Below are 14985 nucleotides of genomic sequence, written 5' to 3' on the forward strand. Positions count from 1 at the left end.
GTGGATGCACCCCTGCAGCACCATGGCAGCAGCCACAGGCAGCCACTGCTTCTGGAAGATGTGGCTGCAGTGGTGGCTAACTGTGGCCATTTAAAGCTCCTGGGTAGATATTGTTTGTTTTGCAAAGCGTTAAGTTTTCTGGGTTTTGTTTCAAGAGACTGACTATGTGCCCCCTCCCCCACGTGTAGTCTTCTCACCCCAGGTTCCCAGCGAATGGGTTTATAGGTGTGTGCCACCATAAGTTTCTACTACGAGAAAATGTAAACATTCAAAAACCTTGAAGGGAATATGAGGAACCGCAGGACATCTTTTTGCTTGATCATAGCCTGTCACCCCTGGCACTATTTATCAGGGCTGGATAGGAACTGATGTGGTGGGAACAGCCTTGCATATTGTAGGGGTTTGACAGCATCCTTGGCCTCTACCCATTGAGTAAATGACACCCCCCTACACCTGTCATGACAGTAGAAAATGTCACTACACACTGTCATATGACATGAAGGAGTAAAATCCCCCCAGTGAGAACCACTAATCTTAATTAAACTAGCTTTGCAGTGCTGTCAGATTTGCTTCATTTCGTGCTTTCTTCCTGTTTCTTTTGACCTTTATCCCCCTTCCATTCATCTCCCCTCTCTTCCATTCTTCTCTCCTTTCTCCCCTTTTCCCCTCCTTTTCTCTTTCTACTTCCCCCTTCTTCCCTTCCTTCCTCCCTCCTGCCCTTCCTCCCTTGCCTTCTTCCTTCTTATCTCCCCACTTCAGCTCAACCATTTTGAAAATAAGTTGCAGACACAGCATTCAGTCCCCACATACTTGCAGCATGGGTCTTCTAAGACCAAGAGCATTTTTCCACACAATACAATTCCATGACCATAACTTAGAAAGAGAACAAAAATGCCACACTGTCATTATTTGTCCAGTCAAATTAAAGTCTCCTTCTCATATCCCAAATGCCCTTCAGAATTTGGCTGTAAGTCTGGATCTGGTAAAGAGGTGTTGTATTTGGCTGCAGATTCTCTTTGGTCCCTAATATTCACAATATTTTAAAACCAACTCCCAAGTCAGTAGCTAGTACTGAAAATCTGCGTTTCTCAGAGAATTCCAATTTCTGATTCCTCTGACCAGTTTGGGAGATCTGCTAATCCATACCTGCAGTCCTCACATAGTAGCACTGGTCGTGGCAGGGTAGCGACTGTCCCCCTTTAGAGATTACTTCCAACTCACTTTATCATGTCACCTGTGAACCTGGGAGCATCAGGAGGCTGTGTGAGTGGCACATGCTCCCAGCAGATCTAGTGAAGCCTTAATATTTGTGTGACCTTGGGAAGGTTGCTTCACCTCTCTGAGACTCCACTTCTTGTCTGAAGGTTGAGAATTCACAGAGGGGCAGACTTGGAAAGTCACCACCTAGTATCCTTCTTACTGGAAGTCCTTCCTCTTGTTCACTGAAGGGGGTGGCATTGCAGCTGGGGCCACAGTGACCTGTCTGTAGTTTGTACTCTGTGGCAGTGGCCAAGTTTCCTAACCTCTCCGGATTTGCGTTTCCATTTGATCAGGGAAGCTGGCAGTCCCTGAACAGGAGGGATGGCTTCTGTGTAACTAGATGAAATGTACTTGCAAAGTGCTGTCTAGGGGATGTCGAAGAACCCGTGTTAGATTTGCAATTTTGCCACAAGCTTATGTGTAAATTCTCATTTAATTTCACACCCCTCCCCCTCAAGGTATCTTCTATGACAGTCTGCCATTTACGGAGGCACAGACTGCTTTCCAAGGGGGTGAACAAGCATCCAGTGAGCTAGAGGAGTCTGTTTTCAAACCCAGACAGTCTGAAGCAGGGACCAAGGCCTTGGTCGCTAGGCTGCACTGCTCTGGAGTGTGGATCCATAAGACCTCTAGTCTGCTCAGATCCCAAAGAAGTGCCCAGTGTCCCAAAAATAGCACTGTGCATCAGGGCCTGTTCTAGGAGTCAGTGTGAGATCACATCTAGGAATATTTTATGTATCTGTCCTGGCAGGGCTAGGGGTGGTGGAAGTGTTGGGGAAGCAACCTTGAAGGCAGAAGCGTATGTTTTTCCTACCTTCAAACAGAATAAAAACATCTAAGTCAGGAAAAATAAACCCATGTGGGCAAATGACATAGTAGTCCCCTGTGTGATTTTAAAAAATGGGTTAGAAGATCTGTAGTCCTTTGCAAAGACATGGCATGTAGTGGTAAATGCCCCTTCCCCTGGCCTTTCCTGTGACCACACCCCTCCCACCTGCCACTTTTCTGCATATCTGTGGTTATTTCACGGCTTTGCTGCCTGGAGAAGCCCCCGTGTGCTGACCACAGATGTCTCTATTTTTCTTGCAGGGCACATTTGCTTCTCTCTGGGGACTGAAATCAGCTTTACAGAGCATAACTTGCAAAGCCAAGGGCACACATTTTGCCTGTAGAGTTTGATAAGCTTTGATATTTGTTTGCGCTGGTGTAACTACCACTCTAGAAATTTCGACTGTGACCATTGTCCTTGTGTTCTGAACAATGAATGAAGTTTCTTGTGCAAGAGATGGCGATCAGGAAGCCCTCTGATGTGTGTAAAACTCAGGACATGAGTTTGGAACGTGGCTTCGTTGGCAGAGTACTTGCCTAGTTTGCATGAAGCCCTGGGTGAGCCCCATCAAACCAGACATAAAACCAGGCATGGTGGTGCACACCTATTCTCCCAGTTCTGGGGCGGGGGTGGAAAGGTAAGAGAACCAATAGATCAGGGTCACCCTCAGCTACATAGGGAATTTGAGATCAGATTCTAATACATGAGACTGTCTCAAAACAAAATATACCCACCAAAAAACAAGCAAAGAAGAAAGGAATCCTCTCCAAAGTTTCGACTTGGACTCCTGGGGCCTCTCAGCAAGGTACCAGGACTGGCTCTCTGTTTGGAAATATTTGCTTTCTGTGTCAGAAAGAAAAGTGATTTAATGTTTCCATTTTGTCCCACCTGTAAGGATTCAGGCATTATGCTGGCCTGCCTCTGTCACCTGGCAGAATGCACTCAGGCAGTACCCTGGTCAGCCCAGATACAAAGGACCCCTTAGAAAGAAAGACCTCCATCCACTTAAGCTCTATTTCTAGCTCCTCTCTTTGCACTGAGGTGGTTTCTGTTTCCCGCTGTTCCCCTGGGGGCAAACAGGATTTTTCCCGTGTCCCTTTTCTGTTCTGTCCTTTCTCTGTGTCTCTGTGTGTCGTTCCTCCCACCCTTTGCTCTTTCCATAAAACTTCTCACTAAGCTCTGTCTGCCTGTTTGTACCATATCTTATCCTGTCCCGTGCCGTGTCGGCCCCCCCACCCCCCGTCCTTCCTTCTGTCTCCTTGCCTGCCATGGAATCCTCTAACAAGGTCCCCCTCTCGAATTATCCTAACACCACTGAGGGGCCGCGCTCATTCCCGTCTCAGATCTGTGTCTTTAGCTTACCCCTCTCCCATTAGATCTCAAGTGGTACGTCCAGTTACAGTGCTCCCTTCTCCAGGAAGCCCTCTCATGCTTAGCCTCTCCAGTTTTCCACATGCTCCAGCTGAGTGCTCAGTGTTGTTTTCTTCCCTTTGTAGCATGGTCTCAAAAATAACCTACTGGTTTATCACTGATTGGCTTATTATCCGTCTCTTCATTATCATTCACAGTAAGGAATGCGGGGGGCAAGCATTCCATAGTTGTGTCCTGAGTACCCAATACAGAGAGTTCTGTTTCTAGCATTCTGTTTTACATGGCACTAACCATTCCATCCATCCATCCATCCATCCATCCATCCATCCATCCATCGTCTATCCATTTATCCACTCATCAATCCATTCATTTATATATTATTCATCTATCCATCTATTCGTTTATCTGCTCATCTATCTGTATATCTATCTATCATCTATCTATCTATCTATCTATCTATCTATCTATATCCATCCATCAGTCATTCTCCATCCATCCATTCATATATACTTCCATCCATCCTCCATCCATCTAATGGATACTCATTTAATACCTACTTTCTGGCCAACACTGAGCTAGAACTATGAGAGAACAGTGACAGACACAGATGCAATTCTTTCCCTCACAGAGCTGTTAGTCACATATTGGAGGGATAGGTGACACACAATGAAATGTACAAGAAAATTGATAACTAGGTTGAAACTTGAAAAATTGCCAATATTCAATCATTTTTCAACCTCAAAGACAATATGTCAACATAATTGTTAGGAACCGGGTTAAGAAAATGTGTTTGGCAGGGGGGAGGGGAAGAAAGGAGTCAGTGTGGTTGCTTCTGTGAGGGATACAAATGAGAGAGAATGCTCCAGGAAGCAGAACCAATATATCAAAAGCTTTGTTATACAGAATTATCAAGTCCAAAATTTGCCAAGCTGCCGTCTCAGTTCAAGCCTGAAGGCTGACAGAGAGGGTTCTACAGAACCAGGAAGGACCAATGCTCAAGCTTCATGGCCATCTGGCAGGAGAATTCTGTTAATTGGGGAAGGGTCAATCCTTTATTTTGTTCAGACCCTCAAATACTGAATAAGGCCTACCCACATTACAATGGGAAATCTACCTTCCTCAGTTTACCAATTCGATGCTTATCTCATCCAAGACTACTTTCTTAGAAGCACCCAGAAAATAGTTTTGTCAAACATCTTGGCACAATGTGGCCAAATTACTGCAGTGCTTCTAACATCAGCTCCTGTAGCATCTTGATGCTCATTTACTGGTTTACGGACCAGCAGTATTGACATTATCTGACAAAATTTTAGGTCCTATCTGAGTTATGGAACCATAATTTTCATTTTAATAAGTTTTTTCAGATAATCTTTACAAGCACACTGACGCTGAGCAGACACCAGAACCACGTGTTAACCCTTAAGTGTTGCTTTGTTTTGTTTGTGACTAATAGATGGTCTTTCCTACTGATTCATTATAGGCTTTGACACATCCCTACTTAAAGTTTTTTAGCATGTACCCCATAATATATGCTCATTTTACTAATTAGCATATGCCCAGGACCTATGGACAAGTATGAGGTGTATTGTAAAGCATGCATAAGAAAGTTTTGTACTGCGTAGGAGATGGGAAAATAAACATTATTTGAAGTCTGCAGGTAGTTGTGATGTCTTCCTGTTTCCACTACCTACAGTTCCAAGGCATTGTGTACCCTAAGGATAATGTTCCACACACATAAATAAACCCATGCTTTGAATGTTGTTCTTGAGAGTTTTGAGTTTTTTGGGGGGTGACTTTGTTTGGATCTGAATGGACCAATCCTGCTTTAGCTTTGTAAACAGCTAATGGAGAGTAGAGTTCTCTCCACCTCCTCTTCCTTCCCCTCCTCTTCCTTCCTCTCCCTCCATCACTGCTGTCTCTTATTTCCCTTCCTTCTCTTCGCCTTTGTTCTTCCATTCCCCTTCCCATCTCCCTTCTCCCTCTGTCCTCTCTCACCCCTTTCCCTGCTCTGCTTCTCATTGGGGACTTACTATGTAGCCTAGGCTGGCCTTGAACTCCCCCATGAAACCCAGGGTAGCTTCAGAGTTACCATTTTCCTAATCTCGGCAGGAATTCCCATTGCTGGATTATAGGTGTGCACCCCCACACCTGACCTACCGTGTTGTTACCGTTGCTTGCGCTAGCAGCCTTGCCTTTGGCCTGTGGTTTTGTGGAGGAGAGCTCTTCATTTAGCCACATGCCTGCTTCAAGATGATCAACCTGACCTAATGTTTTCAATTTATTGTTTACCTTTCCTTTGGGACGCATATGGTAAGGATCTTGGTGAGAGTGTTGCTGGTGGCTGCTTCCCCTGGTCCTTGGTCCTTGACTTCTGCCATCTGCTGTGTAGATCCAATGAAGAGAGTGGCATGGGAACTCGGAAGTGAATTGTTTTCTCATTTTAATGACTAAAAGCCATATATTGGCCTTGCCTTTCCCACCCAATACAATTATTATTATTATTATTTTTGCATTTCCTGGAGTGAACCAAGCATGCTGTTGATGCTCTGTATCCAGAACTGGAGATCTCTAGGTTTTGGTCCCACTGCATGCCTTGGGAATGTCAGTCCTGGGAGACAGTTCCCTTGTGAGTCTGAAGCTGGAGTATTACAGCTCCCAGTACCCAGAAGCTGCTCAGGGACCTGTGCCAGCTCGGTTGAAGGTTGCCACACCAAACCCTTGCTTTGTGATCTTCTGGAAAGCTTCACTATTTGATGGTTTGGGGGTGAGCCCGTGGGGAATTTGATGAAATTAATGGCTTCTTTGCTCAAGAAAAAAAATACAGCACAAACAAATTTTTCCATTCAATTCCAGAGGAATTCAGCGATCCTTTGAAGCCCAGGATGAAGAGCCCGTTTAGAAGTGAAAAAGGCAAGTTAGGTTTGCAAGGCCCTGTCCTCCTCTCAGAACTCCCCTTCCCTGAAGCCTTCCTGAGTTTCAGACCGTGCCTATTGCACAGAGGTAGGAAGGGCGTGAGCTTTGATTTCAGACATTCAGGACTGGGACTCTACTCACTCCTTCAGTGAGTAGTGGAGCTGATGTGGGTAGTTCCTTACTCTGCACAATGGGTTATGAGGAGCTGTACCTTGCAGTGTTTCCCCGTTTGCCCTGTTCCAGCTTTTCTGGCTTGCTTGCCTAATGTCTCTGTCTGCCCTGCCTGACATGTTATTTCTGTCACCTTCATGTGTGTGAGCTAGCTTCCTGTTGCTGCAGCAAACATCCAAACTTAATCAGCTTACACAGAGAAAAGGTTCATTTTGGCTTACGGCCTTGGAGACTTCAGATCACAGTCTGCTGACCTTGGCGATGAGGTAGCATGTCTTGGCAGGGGCATGTGTTGGAGCACAGCTGTTCTCTTCATGGCCAGAAAGGCAAACAGTGAGAAAGGAAGACACCAGGTCCCACAGTTCTTGAGGACATGCCTCCAATGACCTGAAGACCTCCAACTGTCTCTGCCTGTAAAGTCCCCATGATCATCCATAGTGTCACGACATGCATCTTTGAGTCCACATCCAAGCTGTGGCCTCACATGACCAGTCCATCTTTGCTCACTCAAGCCTCACCTCTTCACAGAATGCTGCTCTGGCAATTCACCCCATCTCTCCCATTTTAAAATGCAATAATCACCATTAAATTTACTTCTGAACCACTAAGTCTAATGAGGCACAAACTGCTCCCCCACCCCAAATCATCCCTTATATGTCAGCACTCAGTTCCCACACAGCCTCTGCAACCATAACTGTCCTTTTTTTTTCTATGTATTTGTCTATTCTAGACATTTGCTGTAAACAAAACCATAAAACCCAGGGCTTTTTGTGTTTGCTTTCTCTTACTGGCCATAAGATTTTCAAGTTTAATTCATGTTGGAGCTAGTGTCAGGGCTCCACTCTTCCTCTTCATGGCTGAGTAATATTCCATTTCATACACTGCATTCTGCTTATCAGCTGGTGGACATTTGGACTGTGTCTACTCTTTGGCTGTTATGGAAAATGCTGTTTTGGCACTTGGCTCTGTTGGCTGCATTCTTCTTTGTTTACTTCAGCTCTTGCTTATTTTTATTTAACATATTTATTTTTATTCTCTCCCATAGAATGTAAGCTCCAAGAAGGCCACGACCTCTTTCAGATTGTGCAGTGCTATATCCCCAGGGCCTCTTGTCATGCATGGCATGCTGTAGACAATAAACATCTGTTGAATGAACAAATGTGTGTGAGCTGTTGTTATTCTCCTGTCTTTTCATGGATTCCATCTTGGCCTCTAGCCCCCACAGCTTCTGGCTTACTGCCCTGGGTCTCTCTTGCTTCATAGTTCTCCCTAGCTGTGGTTCTGACCACAGCCTGTCACAACAATCAAACCTTCCTCATGCAGGGTCTCTGTTGTTCTAGCACAGACACAAAACTGAATTTGAGCCCACAGTCAGTGCACCGGAGGGCTTCCAAAAGCACCTCCCACATGCCCCAGCTCTGGGGTTTCTAACCCTCTGGGTTCAGATGGATTTAGACAGTTTAAGCTGTGATCATCACTGCTGTAGTCAGGTTCCTTCAGCAGATAAGCTCTGCCAAGCTCCCGGGAATCTGTATGGATCCCTCCAAAGCAGTGCCTCCCCTTTCTCTGTCTTCTTTGATGTGGATCCTCTGAGTCTACTTGGCTATCAGTGTCTGGGCTATCCCCTAAAATATGGAAACAGGGCTTGCAGGTATGCACCTCTTCCTGGCCCAAGAGGAGATCAATATGAAGATGCACATCAAAGTCTTGGTTCCTGGGATTGTTCATAGTAACAGAGACGCATCTACTGGCTTTTCACAGAACACCTCCACACTTGTAGCTCCACTGTGGCTGGTTGGTTCTTCCACCTTGCTAGGGTTGCAGATAGCGACAGACATCCTTGCAGGTAAGTGGATATGATGCTGAAGAGGCTGGAGAACTCAGCACTCCCCTTAGCTTCATGTGCATGAACAAAGGGGAAAACAGAAGGAGGTTCAAGAAGACTACATGTGTGGAGGGATTCCCATGAAAATAACACTCTGGTACCACGTATGTTTAAGAGCATTTGCATATCTCTAAGTGCGCATATCATGGAGGGCAAATAAAGAGGGAGACATGTTTGTGGGTCTGATTTTAGGGTGTGAATGTTGTCTGCTCTGTTCTAAGTGCAAACACAGCTTACATTTTGTTGTGATGGTTATCAGTATCAGAACGACTGTATTCCCATCCTCTTAAGAAGAAAAAAAAACATGTAAGTAAAAAGAAAAGGTTGGCTGGCGTCTCTGTGCTGCACATTGGCTGTGTGACCTTGGGCAGGTTAATTTACCTCTCTGAGTCTTCATTTACTCTTCTGTAAAGGAGTAATACTTGTAAGTCAACAGAAGGTCTATATTCTTTGGCTTTTGTAAGAGATGCCACCATATTGCTTTCCATGGTTAGCTTAATGATTGATTAGTTTATGGCAAGGACTGGGCCATTGCTAAGCAGGAAGTGTGGGCATCTGTGTCACCCTCTGGGGTAGAGCCACCCTGCATGATAATCATCTGGCCTGCTCAGCTGTGCCATCTGGTAGACAACCAATGATCTGAGTGTAGAGTGACTTTGTAACCTCCGACTTACTACTTCTGTGTTTTCCTGTCTATCCCTAACTGGAATGATGGCTCCCTGGAAAAGATGGCTTTGTCTTTTGTCCAATTGGGCAGTGCTGGGCACACGGCAGGTGCACGCTGTCGTATTGAGAATGAGCAGCGTTCTGTTCTTTGTTCCTCCAGAGCCCTTGCAGATGTCATGAGGCCACAGGGTCACTGCAACACTGACCACATGGAGAGAGACCTTAACATTGTCGTCCACGTGCAACACTATGAGAACATGGACACAAGAACCCCCATAAATAATCTCCGTAAGTACGGGTACACTGGCCACTTCTGGTCCTACTAGGTAGTGGTATGGCGGGATTTTCCTAGGCCTGTCTGGATCAGTGAAGAACAACTCAAGGATGAGTTAGCTTTCTTGGTTTGATGTGATGCTGAATTTGGCACCCTAAGAGTTGACTTGGTTGTGTTCTGTTAAATAGTGATCCACTTGATTTTTTATTAAGTATTAGAAGACTTGATTGGTTCATTGTTGTTGATCTATTTACTTGGCCATCATGTTAGATTTAGGTTGTTAATTTGTTAATAATTAATCCATCTTATATAGTTCATGTTGATTGGGTTGTGTGAGCTACTGGTTCATCTTTTTTGTTTTGTTTTTCGAGACAGGGTTTTTCTGTCTAGCTTTAGCCTGTCCTTGAACTAGCTCGTGTAGACCAGGCTGGTCTGGAACTCACAGGGACCCGCCTGCCTCTGCCTCCCAAATGCTAGGATTAAAGGCCTGTATCACCATCACCTGGGCTACTGGTTCATCTTGATTGGGGTCACTTGTTAACCAATTATTTTATTTGCCTTCAGAAGTTGTCTGGTTGTTACTTTTAGGTTTCATATTGCTTCAAGGAACAAGTTTAGAATTTTATCTTTTAAAATATAAAACAGACTTCACAAAACAGATATATACCCCCCCATGTGTTGAGTCCTGGTCATGATGGTTAACTGCCCCCATGTGTGTGTATAGTGGGGTTGTTGAGTCCTGGACAGGATGGTTAATACACCATGTGTGTGTATAGTAGGGATGTTAAGTGTTGGTCATGATGGCTAACTCCCTCCCCGTGTGTGTGTGTGTGTGTGTGTGTGTGTGTGTGTGTGTGTGTGTAATGGAGATGTTGACTCCCGGTCATGATGGCTAACCCTCTCCCCATATGGTCATGATGGCTAACCCTCTCCCCATATGTGTGTATAGAGGGAATGTTGAGTCCTGGTCACAATGGCTAACTCCCCATGTGTGTGTATAATGGGAATGTTGAGTCCTGGACAGGATGGTTAAAATACCATGTGTATGTATAGTGGGGGATGTTGAGTCCTGGCCTCGATAGTTAATATACCATGTATGTGTATAGTGGGGATATTGAGTCCTGGCTAAGATGGTTTGGTGTGCTTATGCATGTTTCTACAACAGTAAATTCAGTTTCCTTGTTCTGCCAGGAAAAAGGAGCAAGGTGCTTTTATTGTTATGTTTCAGGAGCTGTTCTTCCTGGGACAGAGCACCCTTAGGGAATCCTGGTCCATTTCCACAAGTTTCCTTTCCTTCCAAAACTCTGTATAACACATACTGTAGTATGGTGGTCATTGCTAGCAAATATGTTTTCAGGTCACCCTACCTCAAAGCAATGTGAAAATCATGGATGAAAGCAACAGAGGCAGCAGGCAGAATGGTACATCTAACCACAGTTGGATGTTTCCAATGGCAGTGGAAGTTTTGGCATCATGTGCTTTTCCAGGGTGGGTATCCTTTGCTGAAACTCACCCACAAGCTGCAAGACTTGTTTATTTGCTGAGACATAGTTTTAGATTGTTAGGTGACATAACTTCTCTCATTTTATGGTGATAATTTTTCGTGAATTTGAAGTGCTTGTGCTGTTGTCAATGACAGTATTCGACACTGACATGGTAGGAAATTGGGCCGTCCAATGGGATGCTTCAGGTTTTGTAATGTTAAGTAACTACGTATTATTTATTTGTGAACTGGATCATAATACGGTATTAGAAATCACCATACTGCAGTGCAAATCCCACAGACCCTGAAGATAGTATAAGTGGTGGCAACTGTGACATAGTAGTTGCTGTATCTGGCCCTGCTTTGGATGAAGTGAGCACATTCTCTTCCCAAATCTGATGAATGTGGACCCCAAGCAATAAACAAATGGAGGTCATCAAAACAAAGACATGGTGTGGAGTCTCTGGCCATGGATGGTGTTGGTTCACAGTTTTTAACATAGAGTCTCTCTGTCTAGAGTGATTTGAACCACACTGGAGTTGTTCATTGAACAACAAACTTACCTAGCTTTCCTCAATGCACAGGCAGAAGGTCTGGAAAGGAATGCTAATTAATCCTGCTTAAATAAGGGGCTCTTGTTTCAAATTGTGCTGAAAGTAAGTGACTGCTGGGATGTGGGTGTCCAGGGACTGCAGAACTAAGGTAGATTTGAGAAGCCACTTTGGTGTGTATATGATATTTCTTTGGGTCTATATTTGTGCCTTGATGATTTTTTTAAATACTAGGAGTAGGATCTAGGCCGTGCTTGGGTGGGATGGCATTATATTAGTGGAACACATACCCAGTCTTTTTCTTTTTTCCCTTTTTTATTCTTTTTATTTTGAAACCGAGGTTTCACTTACTAATGGCCAGGGTGCCCTTGAGCTCTTCTGTAGCCCAGGCTCACATTAAACTCTAGACCTTCCTGTAGCTGGAATCACAGGCCTCAAGGCCTGACTTTGTGGTCTTTTGACATCAAAGAGAACACTACAGGAGGATGTTCCTACTAAACTCTACTGGTGCTATCCCCAACATTGTATCAATACAAGACTTTCTATGGACATTGCTTTCATTTAATTCTGCCAGGTTGACCCAGTCCTTCTCCCTCAAGCATTCTTGAGAACATTTGACTAATAGGAATAGTAGGGATTATGTAACCTTGTAAGTTGAATTCACTTTAGAAAGGTAAATTGTATGCAAAACAGTAAGATGAGCTTCTTTGTAAAGAATAATTTATATTTTATTGATTTATAGAAACTTTTTATATATTATAGTCACCTAAAATGATCAGAAGATGGAATGACCTTGGGAGTTCCCTGAAAGGTTAGGACTACATGATTGATATTAATTACTTACCAAGGCCTTAACAAGCTGAGCAGTCACAACCCATTTTGGCTGATGGAGAAGAAATGGGAGAGGAATCTATCTGATCTGATCAATGGACAATTAGACCAGCCCTTCATGGAATTAGGACAAACCTAATTGAATATAAAACTACTCCCTGACATTGTGGGAGCTATAGTGATTTACCATTGCAAAAAGAAAAGGCAGATGCATGCATCTGTGACACATCGAGAAGGGAGGATGATTCTATTTGGGGTTATTGCTGGATTTGCCTGTGGATTTGATAGCCCCAGTCTACGTGTCCTTTTCATTTCTGATCAACAGTGCTTTCAGAGAGCACTAATCTCTGAAGGGACTCTGGCTAGACCGAGCATGGCAGGCATAGCTCTGCGGATCTTGTCCTTCTCCCCATTCCCTCCGCCTTGCTGAAAAACGGCTAGATTACATCCATAAAACTAGTCTCCAAGGTCTATTCCCTTATTTGGCCTCTTCCTCCTCCTGAGGCTGACTACCAAAGTCCAGCTATTCAAGTATTGAAGTCCAGCAATCAGAAGCCCCCTTTGGCTCACTTAAAACTAGCATGCCCAATTAAAACCAAACACCTCATCCTCACGTGGGCTTTCTCCTTTACCTTTATAAACTGCTGTTTATCTATGGGCCACATTTGTCTCCTCTCTATCCAGAGCAGCCCTTTGTCTATCTGGGGCAAATATCCCTGTTCCCTCTCCCTTGTACTCAGTTTCCTATCTTTGTCTCGTATTCCTTGCCCCTTTTCCCCTTGGGGCAAGTAAATGTGCCTTGTGCGGAGAACTTGGTCTTGGCATGTCCTAATCCTTTACTGATGTCTTCAATCTCCGTTTTTAATTCTCTCATCATTCTTTCTCTCTCTCTCTCCTCTCTCCTCTCTCTCTCTCTCTCCCTCTCTCTCTCTCTCTCTCTCTCTCCCTCCCTCTCTCCCTCCTTCTTTCCTCCCTCCTCTCCTTCCTTCCTTCCCATCCCTCTGTGTTTTGTGTCTCAGGCTTGCCTTGAGCTTGCAATCCTCATGTCTCAGCCTCCTGTGTGCTGGAATTGCAGTCCTGTGCCACTATGAGGAGCTCTCAGCATCTTTAAAACGCTGGGGCTAGTTCATTTCCTGACAAGTCCTTTACATTTGGGTCAAATGTTACCCTGGAGAAATACAGGTGTTTGGAAGGGGAAAAAAGGTGGTAGGAGAACTGGAAGGAGAGAGCTTCAAGGTGGGAATCATTGTTACCAGTTTTCCTTTGTAAATTTCCCAGGGTTGATTTTTTTTTTTCCTCTATAAAAGGCTGGACTAACTCCACCCCCTAGAAACAAATGCTGTTTCTGTTCTTTCCAGGCATTCAATGATGTTGCCTAGCCATATTAGTTGTGGTAATCAGAAAGGCTTCGGCATTGCTGATGAACAGGGTATGGATTTTGATGAGATGTTGATTTTCTGCAAACTCGCTAAACATTGTGTCTTGTGTCCTTAGAAAGCGCCCTCACTCCTCCTCTGTGACCTCTGTCTTCCAGAGAAAGCCTTCCTATTGAAATCTGCTCTTTTTCGGGATGGGAGGTGTGAGCAGGCTGTTATATCTCAGCTTAGCAGTGTTAACAGTGGCATTTTTGATATAAAAATGTTTTGGATATTTTTGTTTTCAGTAGACTTGCAGAGATTTGTCCGTGGAGTCCTGCACACTCTTCACCAACTCTCTTCTGTTAGCATCTTACATCACTCAGGTTCACTTATCAGCACTAAGGAATCTGCATGGGCAAATGTCTCTCAGCTACACATTGTTTACTGGTTTCTTTGTATCTCATGATCCACCCTGGTTGCTGAGTTTTAGTTGTGTGACATTGTAGTGTAATGTGATGAAGATGGAGAGCAATATCAACTCAGGTACAGGTATCTTCCAGTATTTCTAACACCCACGTGAAAGCAGCCATGCAGTCAGTGCTGGAGTGAAAACAGTTGCTGCCTGGAATGTGCTTTGGATACAGAGCTGTGGGGCAGTATGCGCTTATGCTCTATGAGCAGTGTGGCTTTGGCATTTGATCCATGTACTCGTTCTATCTGCCTATCTGTCTGACTGTCTATCTGTCTATCTGTCTATCTATCTATCTATCTATCTATCTATCTATCTATCTATCTATCTATCTATCTATCTATCCCTATCTATGTGTTACCTGTCTCTTCTATTTTTCTCTAACATCAATCAGTCATCTATCACCTATCATCTATCTTTCTTTCTGTCTGTCTCTCATCTACCTCTATCTTCTATCACCTATCTCTATCTATCTATAATCTATCTATCTATCTATCTATCTATCTATCTATCTATCTATCTATCATCACTTATCTGTTACACAAGTATGTGCAGGTGTGCTTACCCATGTATATGCATATAGAGGCCAGAAATCAACATTGGATGGCTTTGTCTCTCTTTCTTCCTTATTTTTTTGAGACAGGGTGTCTCATTGAGCCTGGCCCTTTACATTTTACCTAGGTTGGCTGGTCAATGACCCCCTGGGATCCTCATCATTCTACATACCAGCACTGGTGTTACAGAGGAGGAGGCTCTCAGATATTTTGTAATATGTAGGGGCCAGGGAGATTCCCTAGCCAGGGCAGGCAGAGAGATCTATATAGATATCAGTGTTTAAGAGTAAAGTATATCTAAGGTAGTACAATATTATGAATGATTTGGGCAAATGGCAGTGTAAATCCCAAACACACTGCTTTATCAAAA

General features: G+C 44.1%; 1 protein-coding gene across 2 annotated transcripts in view; it reads left to right on the forward strand.

Annotated features, from left to right (window-relative positions):
* The window catches only part of Shisa9 (shisa family member 9), a 297781-nt gene that overhangs the window by 4607 nt on the left and 278189 nt on the right, over positions 1-14985 (forward strand). For both annotated transcript variants that reach the window (XM_040730667.1, XM_040730668.1), the window contains exon 2: positions 9256-9383. In XM_040730667.1, coding sequence (XP_040586601.1) covers positions 9256-9383 — 128 coding nt within the window. The remainder of the gene's footprint in view (positions 1-9255; positions 9384-14985) is intronic.

This window comes from Mesocricetus auratus, unplaced genomic scaffold, assembly GCF_017639785.1.
Source record: "Mesocricetus auratus isolate SY011 unplaced genomic scaffold, BCM_Maur_2.0 Super-Scaffold_100024, whole genome shotgun sequence".
Lineage (NCBI taxonomy): Eukaryota > Metazoa > Chordata > Mammalia > Rodentia > Cricetidae > Mesocricetus > Mesocricetus auratus.